The sequence below is a fragment of the Lepisosteus oculatus genome, chromosome 12 (assembly GCF_040954835.1).
Source record: "Lepisosteus oculatus isolate fLepOcu1 chromosome 12, fLepOcu1.hap2, whole genome shotgun sequence".
Taxonomy (NCBI): Eukaryota; Metazoa; Chordata; class Actinopteri; order Semionotiformes; family Lepisosteidae; genus Lepisosteus; species Lepisosteus oculatus.
In genome coordinates, this window is record NC_090707.1 from 35,837,608 (window position 1) to 35,851,180 (window position 13,573).

At 44.4% G+C, this 13,573-nt stretch overlaps 1 protein-coding gene across 3 annotated transcripts in view; it reads right to left on the reverse strand.

Moving 5' to 3' along the window:
* Positions 1-13,573, reverse strand: part of LOC102685878 (neuropilin-2) — an 82,466-nt gene that overhangs the window by 29,560 nt on the left and 39,333 nt on the right. For all 3 annotated transcript variants that reach the window (XM_015359589.2, XM_069196931.1, XM_015359590.2), the window contains exons 8-10: positions 5,546-5,690; positions 2,770-3,113; positions 1,545-1,689 (exon numbers count right to left, since the gene is read on the reverse strand). In XM_015359589.2, the coding sequence (XP_015215075.2) occupies positions 1,545-1,689; positions 2,770-3,113; positions 5,546-5,690 (634 nt within the window). The remainder of the gene's footprint in view (positions 1-1,544; positions 1,690-2,769; positions 3,114-5,545; positions 5,691-13,573) is intronic.

A 13,573-nucleotide genomic window follows, 5' to 3' on the forward strand; every position in this document is an offset into this window, starting at 1 on the left:
GTTTAATTGCAAGAAGGTGAAATCAGAAGGAAAGAGCCAAAAAGGACGAGCCAAAAGCCGTCCAAACTCGTAAACAGAACGTGAAAAGGCATCACTGGAGACCGGTAAGAGCTATGTTGTGCAGGGCTATATTTTTTCAGTTGAGTAAGACATTATTCTGGGAAGAGACAGCAGAAGAAGTACGTGACAGGCTCTAACCTGACAACATTTGACACTTTTTTTTAATTGTCGGACGCGGGGCACCCTAAGCAGGTCCTTTTTTCACGGCATTAGTATTTGTGGTTTGACTAGATTTGGCAGCAGATGTTTATCTGTGCAGTTAACGGAGATCTGACGTAGGGTCAAGTTTTTAAATTCCCTTCCTCTTGGTAGAAAACATTTTGCTCTGAGATATCATATACGCATATTTATGGATGCATGGTGTAGATAGACTATTGTCGGCTTTTCATGGCGATTTCAGCTTGGGAATTACATAACTTCCCTTGAGGCTAGGCCAAGTGTCTCGCTCCTGTGCCGATCCCTTCCTAAAACACAGATCAGCCCTGATGTCCCATGCTTGGAAGCAGGCAAGACTGAGCAGGTCCCCCAGCTTGTGATAGAAAGCCAACAAGCCATGCAGTGTAACCAAGGGGCCACCTGTTTGGTTCGGAGAGTTCCCCACAGGCCAGTGGAGCTGGGCATACAGGGGGAGCTTGTGTGTGTTCTCGGCAGAGATTGATAACAGGCCTCATTCATTCCCCAGCTTCCTGCGATAGGAACTGTGAAAGCCCAGTTGTCTATAGATGTGGTTAAAAATTAAAAAAGCTGTCCCCCCCCCCCACACACACACATCCCCAACATCTGGTGCACAGCCCTGGAATGAGCAATCACTGTATTCCCTGAACAGCTCGGCAGCCCAGTTTCTCAGGCCTGTGGCTTTATTGTCTGCTTGCATTTTAAAAACCATCAAAAACTCAAGCCATCACCTTCTTTTAAGCACAAATTTTTAAATGAATGGGAGACGTTTGCAATCAGCGCGGACGCAAAACCCAACAGACAGAACAAAACGTGCCACGGTGACTTTCAAGTCATTGTCAGCTTTATGTCACAGATCAAAGCCGAGCCGATACTCATGAAAGGATTTATGATACGTCATAACCTTTTCGGGTTTTTTTAGAGCCGCTAAAAACGGAGTTCCCTCTGATCTTGGATGCTCCATCCTCTAAATTCTCGCCTTCAAAAAAAAAATCAACCAGAGAAGAAAAAAAACCTCAAAGGATCTTGTCTTGTTGAAAAAACAATTTCCAGCCATGTGTCCACATATTTACCAGAATATTTAAAACATCAGAGACTTATTCAAAGGAAAAGGTTCATTCACATCTAAAAAAAATGCTTTTGAATTCCATGTTTCACAGAGTATTAGATTGAAGTCATCATGATCAACATCATGATGCATCCAACACTAGTTTGGCCATTGAAAATTGAGGAGAAAAAGAGAACTTAACATATTAGCATTGTAACATCCTGAGAAGGTATGTCACTGGAGGAATGAATATCAATCTTACCCAATGGATCACAGCCCACAATCTCCAGCCTCATTCCAATCCCAGCAGGGGACCATCTCTCTGGATAGATTCGGACATACTGAGCCATCACCTCTTCAAACCGCCGGATCTCTGGAGTGTCGTAGTTTGTGTTTCCTTCAAAGAGCTGGGCGCCACACAAAAACCAGTCAGCTCTGATATTTATGCACTCACCACATTATCAAGTTGCATTAGCAGGTGCTGTCATTTTTTTTTTCATTCTCCCACACACCAACTCAGCATGGAATTGACCATTCTTGAGCAAATCCATTTGCTGCTACAACCCTCAGGAACGTGATGTACTCACACGCTCTGAAATATGCCAGCCACTTCTTATGGCTACTGGGAGCTCCCAGTAGCAATGAGGGAGCTAAACAAAATCATGGGTTTGGTATCTGCAGCCCTCCCTAATCCTATCAGGAATTGTTCCCAGTACACACGTTCTAAACTTGACATCGGACAACAATGCTAAAAGACCAAAGAATTCTACACTGTCCAGATTTCAGCAGCATGCATAACTTCTGTAACACATTCAATGTCCTGAGCTCTCTGACTATTGCATGCCATGCTGATATATCAGTCATGCAATACCAGGATATACCAGTCAACTCAAACCCACTTAGATCTAGCAGCCTTAGGTATATTGCACCTGATTCCATGAGGAATCCTAGTATCTTAATTGAATGCAATACTTCCATCATACACAGTAATCAAACATTCCAAGCAGGTGTGGAATGTGTAAGAGTTAATAATTTGAATAGCTAGCCACAACCTTTCATAGTAATTGTGCATGAAGGTACAAAGGCCTCTCTACCCTAGGTGGGGAAATACTCAAGCTGTGCACAAGAAGATCAGAATTTAATGACCCTAGCAAAAGTGATAAAAATTCAATAATTCTAGCACACGTGTATTATGGCTCAGAAAAGCAGTCAGTTAAGAGGCAATGACAAAATAGGTGGTTGTGCCCATTAAACTGAAACAAAAGTCCAAAAGCAAAGTTTCTTGTAACCTATCAATCAGTTCACCTTTATCAATCTATGATCTATTTATCAATCAGTTCACCTTTACCATGAATAGTTGTTAACATGACAATGTGCCATGAAGGACACTATACCTATTGAAAAGCTTTACTCAAGGCTCTTGAAGACCACCTGGTTGCTCCTTAAAAGAGAAACGGGGCACTCCGTCAGCCTCTGCAAGAGCTCACCTTGTGGTGCATGGTTCTTGGATCGATAATGTAGTCCCAGTCCTTGCCATTCATGCTGTAAGCCACCCGGTACTTCCTGACAAAGGCGCGGTTTTCGGTGCTGCCCTCTCCTCCACGGGTCCCCTGGGTGATGACGCCCCTGACCATCTTGGGGAGTCCCAGGTCCACCTGCAGCCACTCCTCCCCGGCCAGCGGCTGTGAGGCTCTGGGAAACCACCCCGAGCGGCTGGCAACCAAACGGGCAGCACCGGGGGACCAGTGCATGTCCCGCGTCGAGGAGGCGGAGATCTGAGAGTCAGGGATGAGTCCCGAGAGCATGCCTTGCAAGTCGGAGCAGGGGGCATCTGTGCACGGATGAAAGAGAGAGGGGTCAGGAAAGCATGGCATGGGCATTGTATGCCAGCAGACCATGCTAGCCAGGGCCAGAGGTTATTGCTATTTAATGCACACGAAGTCTCACAATCAGTGACAACCTTTGAGAAAACTCCTGATAGGAACAATCGGTGAGGGTATGGAATGGCTATCAAGAAAAGAGTGAGCTATCAGCCTAAACTTCTCAAACACATCCCCACTAAGTACCCAGATTATTGTGCAAAGCATCACAGCGATCTGCTTTTCCAGTTACAGCACTCTAAACCCTACCCAGTTAGGCATCAAATTCTCCTGCACATTTGGTAAGGACAATGTATGTGTGTACATGCTTCTCATGTGCTTATCAGGTGGTGACAAACTTGCTCTGATAAATTCCCGTACATTAACCCTGAGAGTTGTTCAACAGCTGAAGGACACATATTTCCAGCTCAGAGTAACCCTGCATTCTTACAGTGGTTCTCGGTGTGACTAGCCAGCTGTCATTTCCCACAAAAGGACTCCAAGGCTGACTTGGGAACAGCTCACACAGGCAATACAGAAGCCTTCTTGTAGTACTTACAGTATGCAAAAAGACACCAGATTTTATTAAACTACTAGGCTAAAATCCAATTTATTTCTTTGGTTACTCTTTTCTAAAAGCCTTAAATTCATCATGAGTTCCTACTAATTAGTATCTCACTATATTCACATGTAAGGGGGGTGTTCTGCTTGTTCAGGTAACGGAAATGTTTAGCTGTAATTCATCTGATATTCCTCTATGTTCTTAAAAGAATGTTATTTTAATTATATATAAAGAAAATTAATCATACTCTAATAGATGCATACATTACTTAGATAACTTGGAACAGCACAGCATGATATAAGGGATTCTTCCAAAACACAGCAATTCCACTTATGTTTCGATGGAGAAATTGGAGCCCACCCAAAACAAATGGATATTTTCATTTCATTTTCGTAAAGCCATCTATCTTGGTATTTAAGTGATGGGTTTTGTGGGCAGTAGCAGGGTGATGGCTCCATGAATTCAAAGATAAAACCATCTGTGTTACAGAAAAGAGACCATGTCACTTACATATCAAATAGCCCAGACCCGATCCAATATACGGCTTCCCTGTGAGGGCTATAACTCAGCAGGCAGAGGGGGGAAAAATTGATTGAGCAAATTACATCCCTGAGCTCTACTTGTAATGAATCTCTGAGAGCATGTTTTATCTGCTCTTTTATGGTGCTGTATGTGTCAAGGTTTTATGTTGGTGCACGAAGCTGGTTGGCATCTCTTTGGAGATAAAATTATCGCCGGACGGCAACATAACAAATAATCTGCAATGACTGAAGGATTCCCCACATGCCCCACTCCTGTTTGCTCACTCCTTAGCCTGTCCTGGCCTGGAGAAACAATGTGAACAGAGAATGAGGTGGCAGCCGGAGTAGAGGGCCTGCACTGGCCTTTTGGACTCTTACTGCATTTCAACAGAGTTTATAATGACAGTTTGGGAGGAATGACAACAGTTCAATCAGACTCAGCTGTCAGGCTCCACCTCTGCAGTTGCCTCCATGTCACTCCTCACTCTACATGAGCCTCCTCATCCTATCGCCAGGAGGTTGGCGCTCAGCCAAGTGGGTGTAGACAAAATTTTGACTAAACACTCCATAATCCTTTCAGTACACTTAATTGTGTGTTGTTATTCCTGGTGAACTGTTAAAAAGATGTCACCCCTTCTGAACGCCACACTGGAAAACGTCAAACATCTTCACAAGTGATCCCTTGTTCCTCGAGACATCCCATGATTCTCATTTGCACTGTGTTTCAAATTGCCTTTCTTGAGTCATTCGCTGATGCACAATGGAGTCGCTCTCGAAACGCACTGTGGAGCGTTTCTTTTTGAAGCAGAGAGAACTGAAATACCCTGCATGACCTTCCCACGCTGACTCCACTGTCAGGAAGTGATGCATGATAACCTAGAGTTCATCTATTTCACATGTGCCAAAGGCCATTTCATGAGACAGTCAAGTGCCAAAGAAAAATGAAAGGACAGGTAAACTCAGGTAGAAGTGTGGTTTTAGTAATAACATTTGAAAAAAGGTTGGAAGGGTTTTGCAAGGCCTTAACATATATGAGGCACATTAATCTTTTTTTGGTGGGCCACTTGAGCATAGAAATGACTTCAAAACACTTAATGCATGTTCCTCTCACACATTTATGGAGGTTGTAACAAAACCTCACATTTTGTATTCCGTCATAAGAAATCACAGCTGTAGACAGACCCCAAATTGCTCTCACACCCCTGAACTGAATCTTCCTTTTTTAAATAAAACTGACAAGCCAGCAAACAGAAATCTGTCTTGGAATGTATGAGGAATTTAACTGGATCATGGGTCCATCACAGGCTTTCTGCACACATACCTGTGATCTGACATCCATAAAGTTCAAACCGGAGGGCGATTCCGTTCTCCCAAGTCTGGGGTCTGATCCGCACAAAGCGAGCCAACACCGGCTGGGGGATCCTGTTCAGAACCACTTCCGTGGGGTCTGTATTTGCATGGAACACCTGGGAAAGAAACACACCTCTGTTACAAATCACAGCACTGCTTTACACACCAATAGACACCACTCTGGAGAAATCTGGACCTCCCCCACCAGACGCCTCTTCTGATGAGAAATGATGGTGTAACTGGTGGGGGGGAGAAGCAAAAACTCCGGACAGCGGATCAAATCGAAAAGATAAATAAACCAAGCAATAAAATAACAGCAAAACCCAGCCGGGCTTCTCAGTAAAGAGCTCAGAAGAGTGAAAGAAAAAAACAAAACAAAAAAACAATAAGGCATGGCACATTCTGGCGGATGGTAAGTGACCCTTTTCACAGAAGTGGCTTGGGTTCCCCCGCTCTTTTCCTGACTTGGGAGTGTGCCTGTGGTTACTATTCCCCAGGAAACGGACAACCGGAGTCATGTCTGAGCGACGGGCAGACAAGATGACAAAGCCTGATAGCATCCTCTGCTTTTGTTTTCTTGCTCTCAAGAGGGAGAGACAGGGTTGAAAAGGAGGGAAAGGGAAGACGAGCTGCTCCGATGAACCAGGAGAATAGCTTTACTCTCTGGGGCCGTCACTCACGGTGACCAGCAAGGTGTCTGATAACAGTTGCCAGCTGGCAGAGTCTGCGACAGGGCCCGACTACTTGAGTGGAAGAGCCTGAGGGGGTCTGGAAACCTTTTTTTCCCCCCACTTAATGCAGGCCCACTTTCAAAGCCCAGGCTAGAGTTTCTGCTGAAACTGAGCCTGAGCGACGAGGAAGGGGCGGCGACGGCGCAAACAAAAGGCCACAAAAGGAACGTCCTCTTCTGAAGAGCACACAGGTGGTGGAAGCCTGCCGGAAAATCCGACGGGATAGTTTCCGTAACGTACGCTGGTGGGGATTATGCCTCTGTCAACCACAGCTCCTCGATGAATGAGTGAGCACTCTTCCGTTTGTCCTTCCACGCGGTGTTCCTGCTTGTCTGCTTGCCAGCAGGTTTGTAGCTCCCTCTGCTTTGTGGGAAGACAGCAAATCTGCTTCAAATGCTTTGCTTCCGATGTGCTCCTCTCACACGGGGTCACGCACACTAAAGACGTTTTTTTTTTACAATGCTTGGCAGCCCTTCTCTCTCATCTTTTCTTTTCCCAGTCGACATAAGGATCAGTTTACTACACAGCGTAACTGAAGCAGACAGAAATAAAAGGAAGTACCTGGATGTTATTCAGTGGAAAGGGAAATGGGTTTTGTTTTTTTTACATTTTCCAGTAGTAGCTGCTTCCAGGGATTTATTCAACTCAGATGCAACATGTAGGCTTATCCCTGAGACGAGGTTTTAGATAGATCCAGCGAATGTTCCCTCCAAAACTGCACCCTTCTTCAATGAAGATCAAGAAACCCAGAAGATCAGAGGGGAATAACAAAGACTTGAATGGATCTGAAGGACACAGTCTTTAAATGTCCCGGTGGAATCATAACTAAATGAAACTCCTAACCCCAACCTAAAAACACCCTTTACCAGAGCCCTGCCATATCAGCATCCATAAACGTCAACCAGTGCAAGCAAAGCAGCAGGTAGCCGAATGTGGCCTACATTTATGAAGGTTTTATAGAGGTTGGGAAAGTGGCAGGACTGGGGTACCCCTTCGAAAAATGTCTTTTCAACAGTAAAAATAACACGAAAGGCAAGTAACTTCCAGCTCCATCCCCCTCTTATTACTTACATCCTCTGACCCCCCTGACAGTGTTACAAGTTATCAGGCAAAACCTTTAAAAAACACCCCATTACGACACAGGGAGAGAGGAGAGAAGATGCACTATTGCCAGAGAGCTGATGCTGAATCAATACTTGCCACATGGTTACAATGCTTGCTAAGCACAAGCTGCTCAGACTTAATTATACTGTTGCTCTAAATAAGCCGGCCTTTTCTCTATGTGAATGTAAACAGACATACCTGACAGCTGAACATGGAAATGTTTATCGTGGTTAATATTTAACAAGGGTCAAGGACTCATCTATCCACAGGGTGCTGTTGTAGAGGGAAAGGTTAACAATATTTCACTGGAGTTGTCTACGAACTTGTCTCTGGAATAAACCTACATGTCACGTACACGTTACACAAGCCCCTGAACAGAGTCACGGCAGAAAACCCAGAACACGCTGTCTTCCTCACGTATTCACACAAGGCACAGCGAGGCTAACTGGCACAGCACTGAGGAAAGACACTTAAAAGCCATCTGCCTGTAAAGAGCTCAACAGTGTGGGATGTCTCTAGATTAATGCCTGAGTTGCCAGTTACCTTAAAACCAGTTCCATTTGTCGCATGTTTTTATATCCAATTTATTTTTTTCTGTGGTGGTGATCTATGGCCCCTCTCTTGCAATTATCTGTGCATTAGTACTTTATTCATAACAATGATAAATAAAAACACCCCAAATAAATAAAATGAAGTTTGTAATTGTGAGAATTTTTAGTCCACAAGACAAGGTTTCACAGCTCCCTTTCTTTTTCTCTGTTTTTTCAGTTTCTTGTTTTAAGCTTTTTTTTGTCCATTCAGTTCCACCCAACTGCGGAGCTTTACAAACTGCTCTTTTTATTTTACACATTTTATATATCAGACTTTCCTCTCCAGAAATATGCATAAAGGAAATATAATAAGATATGATACCTTACTCGGTTTGAGATTAAACGGGCACAGCATTAAAACCTAGAGAACACTATAACAGCTCATCAAAAAATATAAGATGTTCGGCATGTGCCGAGTTATAATTATATAAAGTGCCCCTCGGGGCCTACAATTTGCCTGCAAAACAAATGTAATTTCCCCTGACATTCCTCTTTTGAATAACACACAACGCTGAGCAGTTACAGGTGCCACTGACTTTAGTTACACTAAACAGCTCTGTCATGTCTGGGCCTCTTTGAGAACAGAAGAACAAACAACAAACTAACTTATAAGCTCACAGTGTTGTGGATGTGCATGCACATAAAAAATACACTGTATATGCATGTGTTTCCTGTTTACTGAAAAGACGGCGTCTCTTGGCCTCATAAATAAATGTGGACAGACAGGACACATGCTATACGTACAGAATAGACATCAATGACATAATTCCAAAGAAGCGAATTATGGGCTGTCAAATATCTGAATGGTTACAGCGCTTTTGAGAGTTTTGGCCCTCTGTGTACACATAATAGATGGCACACCAAGGCCGAAGTCTTGTGTGGGGTGTAAGTCAAACTTAGCCCCACATCCTGCCTGATTTCTGTGTCCCCATGGTAAAGCACACATCTGTCTGTGGGCCTCAATTTACACACAACCTGGCCTGTGCAGTCTTTAAATAAGACGGATATAGCCATCGGCTTTTTTTTTTTTAGTGATATGTATCCAAAGCACAAAGGGCTCAAAACATGTCAGGCATGGGTTGCATTAACATTGCCATCTTTGAACTTTTTTTTCCTGCATTTTATCACTCCTTGCTCCACAACATTGTCAGCTCGTGGATATTTCTGGGTTCTTGGCGGAAGTCTGTAAACTGCTATACTTCTTAAGTCTCGTCTCTTAAGCCTAGACAGTAAAGCCTTAAATAATTCGCACTCGGGGCTGGAATTATTTACAGAGGCCTTGTCATCTCATTATTCATCCCACTAAGCTGGAATTCCAGAAAAGACTAATCATGATTTGGGGAATAGTACGAGGTTTAGCAGTCAGGCAGGACAAGCTGGTGCGCATTATCCAAATTGCGGATGTTTCCTCGTTTCGAGGAGTGAACTGGATGTTTTTCACAGGCAGTTCACACGTGCAGCTCAAGGGTCAGCTTCAGCATGGGCCAAACGCTTGAAGGGAAGTCGAGGTCCCCACCAAGAAAATCTTTACTTCCACTAGTTTCTAGAACATTCCGGCTGAGTGGCTGGGGGCTGGTTTCTGGTGTGATATGTACAGAAACATTTTAAATTTAACAGTGCAGGTGAGACAGGAAGTTTGAGTGGAAACCTTCAGGTCTTTGTAGCCCACTGCTAATAATAAGCACTTTCCACACATGTAGTCAAGCTTGTCAGACTAAAAAAGCAGAGACCTGTATTTTCGCATCAGGCACCTTAATTTTTGCCACATTTAAAAAAAACACAGGCCATTGTTTTGCTGTATGTTCCTCTGTTTTCCTATGGTCGTGTCTTCACTGTACTTTGCTACCTTGGCGCATAGCAATACCATAATGTACTGGAGCAAACTATACAGTTCAACCAACATTATTCATTCTGCATAGAAATAAATGAACTGTTAGAGATGGAGGATGCATCTTAAACGTTAGTTTAAAAACTGCAAATTGTAATATGGCATGGCGCTGTACATGTTTGGCTGTTGATCTTTTCTCCTAACAAGCAGGTTTCTCTTTTACTCCATGTCTCCAACCCAGAAACCTCAAGCATCAACCACAGAACCACAACTCGTCTTTGCCGGTTCACGACAGACTCGGTTGCTCCATAAAAAAAGCCACACCAAGCCGGATTATTTCAATCACACAGGTGACAGCAAGAACAGTCCTGTTTTTAGGAGGCAGGGAGCCAATTAAATAGTTTATATGAGCAGCTTCAAGCTGAAATAATCAAAGCACTGAAGGAAGGAAATTATCTTGTGTGTGTGGCCTGCGTTGCTAACACACATCTATATTATTCATTGTTACTCAGTTTTAATCACAAGGAAAAAAGAGGGGGTCCGTCATTTCATAACATCATGTTTTATCCAGCTTTGAGTGTAAAATGCGTGCCTTCTTAGACAACCCCTGCTGTTACCTTCCCTCAGTTGGCTAATATGATTTTTACTTCCCTTTTTGTGTTCCTTTTCCAAATTAGGGGACAATTTTTTTTTAATAGCGCCATATCTGTTCTAAAACCTACACCCTCCCATCTCCCCCTTCTTACAGCAGACACCTTCCACATTTCACTGCCTTTACTCAGAAGCGTGAAGTGGGACTGGACTTTTAGATGCACGACGCTCTGCTATTTACCCTCTCCAGAGGGGTCTTGACCCCCCCACTGGACATGATATTCCGAGATGCCTGTAGGGGAAACCACATGCATCTGAGATGATGGTTGGGGGAGCAAGTCATATATGAGCTGGACATGTGACCTCTGAACTCCAGAGTGGGGAAAAAAGCTTTTGGTGACACCGATGCTGACGTCGAGGGCGGCGGCGGTGGAGGGGACCCTGCTGAGAATCATGGATAGCCCTACTGATAACATCTGTCTCCTGCTGCCTTTTCACCGCTGCCAGTCGGGCTCGTCAAGGCCCTGTGGGTCTTTGGCTTGCCCAGTTCCAGACGACTCCCAAGCTAACTCTCGGCAGCGCACACCCAAAGGAAAATGTACAAGAGGAAGAAACTCCATGTCTGTTTCTCTCTCCCTGGAGACGTTCAGTAACCCAATTCCAGTAGGCACTCCTAGCCTGTCCTTCTCTTCCAGTGTAATTCAATGCCTTTTGTGAGAGCAGCCAAGACCACCCCCTGGCTGAAGGTTACCTCACATCTGCAAAACAAAATGCCTGCCAAAAGCCTTTCCTTGATTTTTTTCAAACCTCAAATCCACTTTCCTCATCCCATTTCTCATTCTTAACCTAGTGGACTAATGATTAAAAAGTTTCTATTAACGGGCCATCATTTTAGTTTAGTTGTCAGGTCAGATTGTGACAACTTTCACTGTTAATTTACCTTCCTGGAATAGCTGTTATGGGGCGGACTGATATTTGCGAGTGACATTTTTCTGCTTTTCTTTGTCAGCAAGTGTGTTATGAAGCTCATATATTTAGGGCACATTTGGCCTGCAAAAGCATTTTGGTAGCATGAAAGCAAACACATTCATGGGTCCCCAAATGAGTTTTAATTAATGCAAATGGCAACTCTTATCTGCAGACTAATGAGAGCTAAACTGAATCCTTTCAATCTGGGATCCACTCTCTCACTCGGAAATAATGTTATTGTTTATACACTGATGTGTGAGGTGTGTGGAAGGAGGAGGGATATTAAAATTAGCAATTTAGCAATGGTTTTGCAGGCAACTTGCCAACTGTTATCAGTGGAAAAGCAAATTCTGCTTCACGCTTGTCTGGGCTGAAGGTTTCCTCCGTCTAACCAACAGGCTTTTTTTTAAAAAAAGCTAACTCAAACCTCTACTGCAGAATTTCTCTGTTAAAAAAACCCCACTGAACTGAGAGTCGACAGAGTCAGCTGAATTATTTATACATGGTAGGGCCAGGAGTGTGAACAGTGTTGTGTCTGATGGTGTGGCTGGAGATAAAAAAAAAATCTGTTGCCACCGACCTCGATAAAAAAAACGGAAAAGGGGAGAGGAGGAGAACCAGCTGTACAGGAACGGATAGTCAAACAGTAAATCAGGCCAAGGAAATCTCAGAAAGCCCCTGGCGGAGTGTGAAAATTCCAAGCTTCCATGCCTAGCAGTGGAAGTGATGCAATTTTGCGGAGAGGAGACTCGATGTTCAAGTAAACACCAGCCCTTGGAATTAAGGGAGTGATGAAAAACTCCGTCTGGCCCGGACTCTACAAATCCACTCCCCCACAGCCCTCCCTCACCTTTGTTTCGGGTCTGCCGCCTGTGTGTTTTTCTAGAAGCTGACAGCGGTACAGGGGGCCGTGGTCAGCGACGGCGAGCGCTGCTGAAGACATTATTCTCCTCCCTCCTCTCTCTTTCTCGCAATAAAGACATTTGACAGTCAGAGAGCATGGTTCCAGTTGGATGGGTGCCAGGGCTGTTTCCCAAAAGGCAAGGGGAAGGGAGGAGGGTGGGGGTGGCAGTCAAGCACAGGGTTTTGGGGAATGAGTGTAGAGAACAAGATGTGAAACTGGCAAACTGCGGGACTCCCTAAACCGCTGAACCGCAGGTCCGGTGTCACGAATGTCGGAAGGGACGAACCGTGGAATGGCAAGAGAGCGAAAAAGACCCTATGCGTAGCGGCGAGACAGGGGTTAGCCCGGGCTCAGCTGTTCAGGAAATGCTGTATAGAAACCTATGCCCTCAGGTAGCGGACGTGGGGCGACCTGGTGCTAGGTGGGTCTCAGGACATCCGCACCTCAATGCTGAGCGAGTAGCAGAGCAGAAGCAGGAAGTAAATAGGCTACACAACAAGACCCACCGGAAAGACATGAATAATCACAGGGAACTAGGAACAGGACAGAGTTAGAGCTCCCACTCGGTGTACTGGGCGTGACATCTGGGGCCTAAAAGTGCCCCTGCCCACGTCCACCACCGCATGCACAACCTGACAATGGAGATAACGCAGAAGTGGTGTCTTTTCAACTCATCCCTCTACAGCAGGGGCAGCACACTGATGCTCACACGTTCTCTCTCCTGTAAGATTATGCGGGGGTCACATCTGTCCGGCTCACTATTCACATCGCTCAGGATTTGCGATTTGTAGCAGCCTTTTGCGTGCAAACTCAAAACAAAGGTGCCCAGTTTCAGTCCCTCACATGGGAAACATCAGTGTACACATGCATTAGCATATACAAAGTTCCATCAACTAGCCTAAGCACCAGAAAATGCAGCTTAATATTGCACAACTATAATTAAACAACAGAAGAGCACTGTTTAATAATGCGGCCTGTTCGTTTCAAATATGCTGCACTCAAGTGATGGTGCTTTTCATGTTGTTTACAGAAATAATGCTATTTTTCTAGCGAAACACTTCAGAAAAAAAAGACAACAGCGTACATCTGATTACACAAGAACATAACTAGTACAGCTGATTTTAGAATACACACAAAATCTGTATTTAGAGACCTGTCTCATACCAGTTCAACCCATTTGTCTTATTATGTATGTTATATACCCTTCCAATTTGGAATTTGCCAACTGCATGTTTTTCACATCTCAGCACTACAAACCCTGCAACACCACATGGGAAGAATA